The sequence below is a fragment of the Plasmodium reichenowi genome, chromosome 12 (genome assembly GCF_001601855.1).
Source record: "Plasmodium reichenowi strain SY57 chromosome 12, whole genome shotgun sequence".
Taxonomy (NCBI): Eukaryota; Apicomplexa; class Aconoidasida; order Haemosporida; family Plasmodiidae; genus Plasmodium; species Plasmodium reichenowi.
This window is the reverse complement of record NC_033657.1, coordinates 1225395-1227894: the sequence shown is the minus strand read 5'-3', so window position 1 is coordinate 1227894 and position 2500 is coordinate 1225395. Positions and strand designations below refer to the sequence as shown.

At 15.9% G+C, this 2500-nt stretch overlaps 1 protein-coding gene across 1 annotated transcript; it reads right to left on the bottom strand.

Moving 5' to 3' along the window:
* Window positions 1-456: 456 nt before the first annotated feature.
* Window positions 457-1379, bottom strand: PRSY57_1231600 (cytochrome b5, putative; the record flags this gene model as incomplete). The annotated part of the gene is made up of 3 exons (XM_020115076.1): window positions 457-546; window positions 829-1073; window positions 1226-1379. The coding sequence occupies 3 exons, from the start codon at window positions 1377-1379 to the stop codon at window positions 457-459; spliced, it is 489 nt and encodes a 162-aa protein (XP_019970229.1).
* Between the last annotated feature and the right edge of the window lie 1121 nt (window positions 1380-2500).

Genomic DNA, 2500 nt, shown 5'->3' with positions numbered 1-2500 from the left:
AAGAAAAAGTAAAAGCGCGCAAATGTGTAAAGTTATATAATTTTAAAAGGATATATAAATGATATAATGGCTCAGCAATCGTATCATTTTAACATATGTACATAATATATACATGTTTATATATATATATATATATGTTTATATTTTTTTTTATGTGTACCGTTGCATTTTAATTGTAAAAAAAAATAATAATCTTTTCTATGAAACGATTATAAAATATGATATGTTTTTTTATTTTTTTATTTTTTTATTTTTTTATTTTATTATTTTATTATATTATTATTTTTTTTTATCACTTATTACTTGATATTATTAATTTATATTATTTTATTTTATTTTTTTTGTTTTTTTATATTTAAAAAATTTTTGTTTTTTGTTTTTTTTTTTTTTTGTCTGCAAACTTTTATTAAAGATTAACATAACAAATATTATATTTCCTTGGTTATATTATTATTATTATTTCAAGAACAAAAAATAATATGCAACACCAAAAAGGATAATAATTCCAGCCACAGCAGGGTAATTAGTTTTATCTTCTTTTTTAATCTACAAGGGTTTTAAAAAAAAAAAAAAAAAAAAAAGATAAATAAATAAATAAATGATATCATATAAATAAAATGAACCTTATTTTTAATATATATATATATATATATATATATATATATATATATATATATATACATATATACATATATACATATATAACGTTTGAGTAAAATAAAAAAGTTGTATCAAGGTATATTTTATATACACACATAAAAAGAAAACCAATAGTAGATAATAAAATAAATATATTATTATATATGTATAAAATCATTTTCTTTTCACCAGTGTAGGTTTGTTTTCTTTATGTTTGCTTTCTTTAGGTTTGCTTTCTTTAGGTTCCTTTTCTTCCTTTTTTATTTCCTCATCAGAATAATTTATATATTCTATCTTATTTTCAATAATTTTTGTTTTTTCTTTTTTTTTATATTCCTTTGAATTTTTCTTTATTCCAATCAAAAAACTGTTCATTAAATTTTTGGCGTTCTCAGAATGTCCAATAGAATTAAATGCATCGGTCGCATCAAGACCTGTAAAAAAATATAAAAATATAAAATATGTTCACATGAACATATATTTTATTATATAAAAACATTTTAACACATATATATATGTATGTATGCATTTCTTTACATAACTTTTAGTAAGTCCTATTTATTTTATTTTATTTTATTTCTGTTACCTTCATATTCCTTAAACAGATCATATCCACCTGGATGTTCATAAAATGAACTCACATCATATATTAAATCATTAATTACAATACAACTTTTTGATTCGGTTTTAAGTTTTTTTAATTCTTTATCATCTATTACTTTTAATTTCTTAACAACCATTTTTTAACAAAATGAAAATTATATAGCACCTGTTTTGTTTTTTAACAATTTTATATTATAAATAAGAAAAATAAATAAAAATAATAATAATAAATAAATATATATATATATATATATATATATATATATATATACATATGTATATATTTTTTCTTTTTATCCAGGTATACAAGTTTATTAATTAGCTAATTTTTCACACTTTACAATAATATATAAATATTTTTTTAAATCGTATTTCTACATATTAATAAGCACATATATATATATATATATATATATATATATAAATATATGCTTATATGTTTATATTTTTTTTATTATTTATATTTATTTTTTTATTTATTATGTGTATATTAATTTTAGTTAGCTGTTCATAATATTATGATTACAATTGTATAAAAATATATATGTATATAATATATATTCTGCTATTTACATATATTATAATTTGTGTTTGCCCATGTATTGATTTATTTTATATTTATCTATACTTGTTTTTATTTTTATTAGTGTATGTAATCCCAAGAATACTATAACAAATTATAAACACATAAGAAAAAATGTTATCAAAATGTACGAAATGTTACAAGAATATATATATATATATATATATATATATATATGTATGTATCATATATATTTTTTCTTTTAAGTATTTACAATTTATAAACGCGTAGAATAAAATACAGGACACTTTACAAATATATACATTTAATAAAAAATTATGAATATAAACTATATTATTTATATATTTCCTATGTTTTTAAAAAATAATTAAAAATGTGCGTTCAGAAATTTTTTTTATATTATAATTTAATAAATATACATATGTATTTGTTAATTTTTTAAAAAGTGTAACATACTTATAAAGAATTTGTATCTTCATTTTAAAATTATATATTAATTCAAATAATAACAAAATATATACCATTTAATATTTATTAATATTTAATTTTTTTTTTTTTTTTTTTTTTTTTTTCTTTTGACCTTTACATGCTTTGTTTTTTATATTAATTAAAATTTTTACAAAGAGAAATATTTAAACGTTGGTTTATTCAAAATATGAATGTTCATAATTTTTAATATAACCAAAAAAAGAGGAAAAAAAAAAAAAAAAAAAA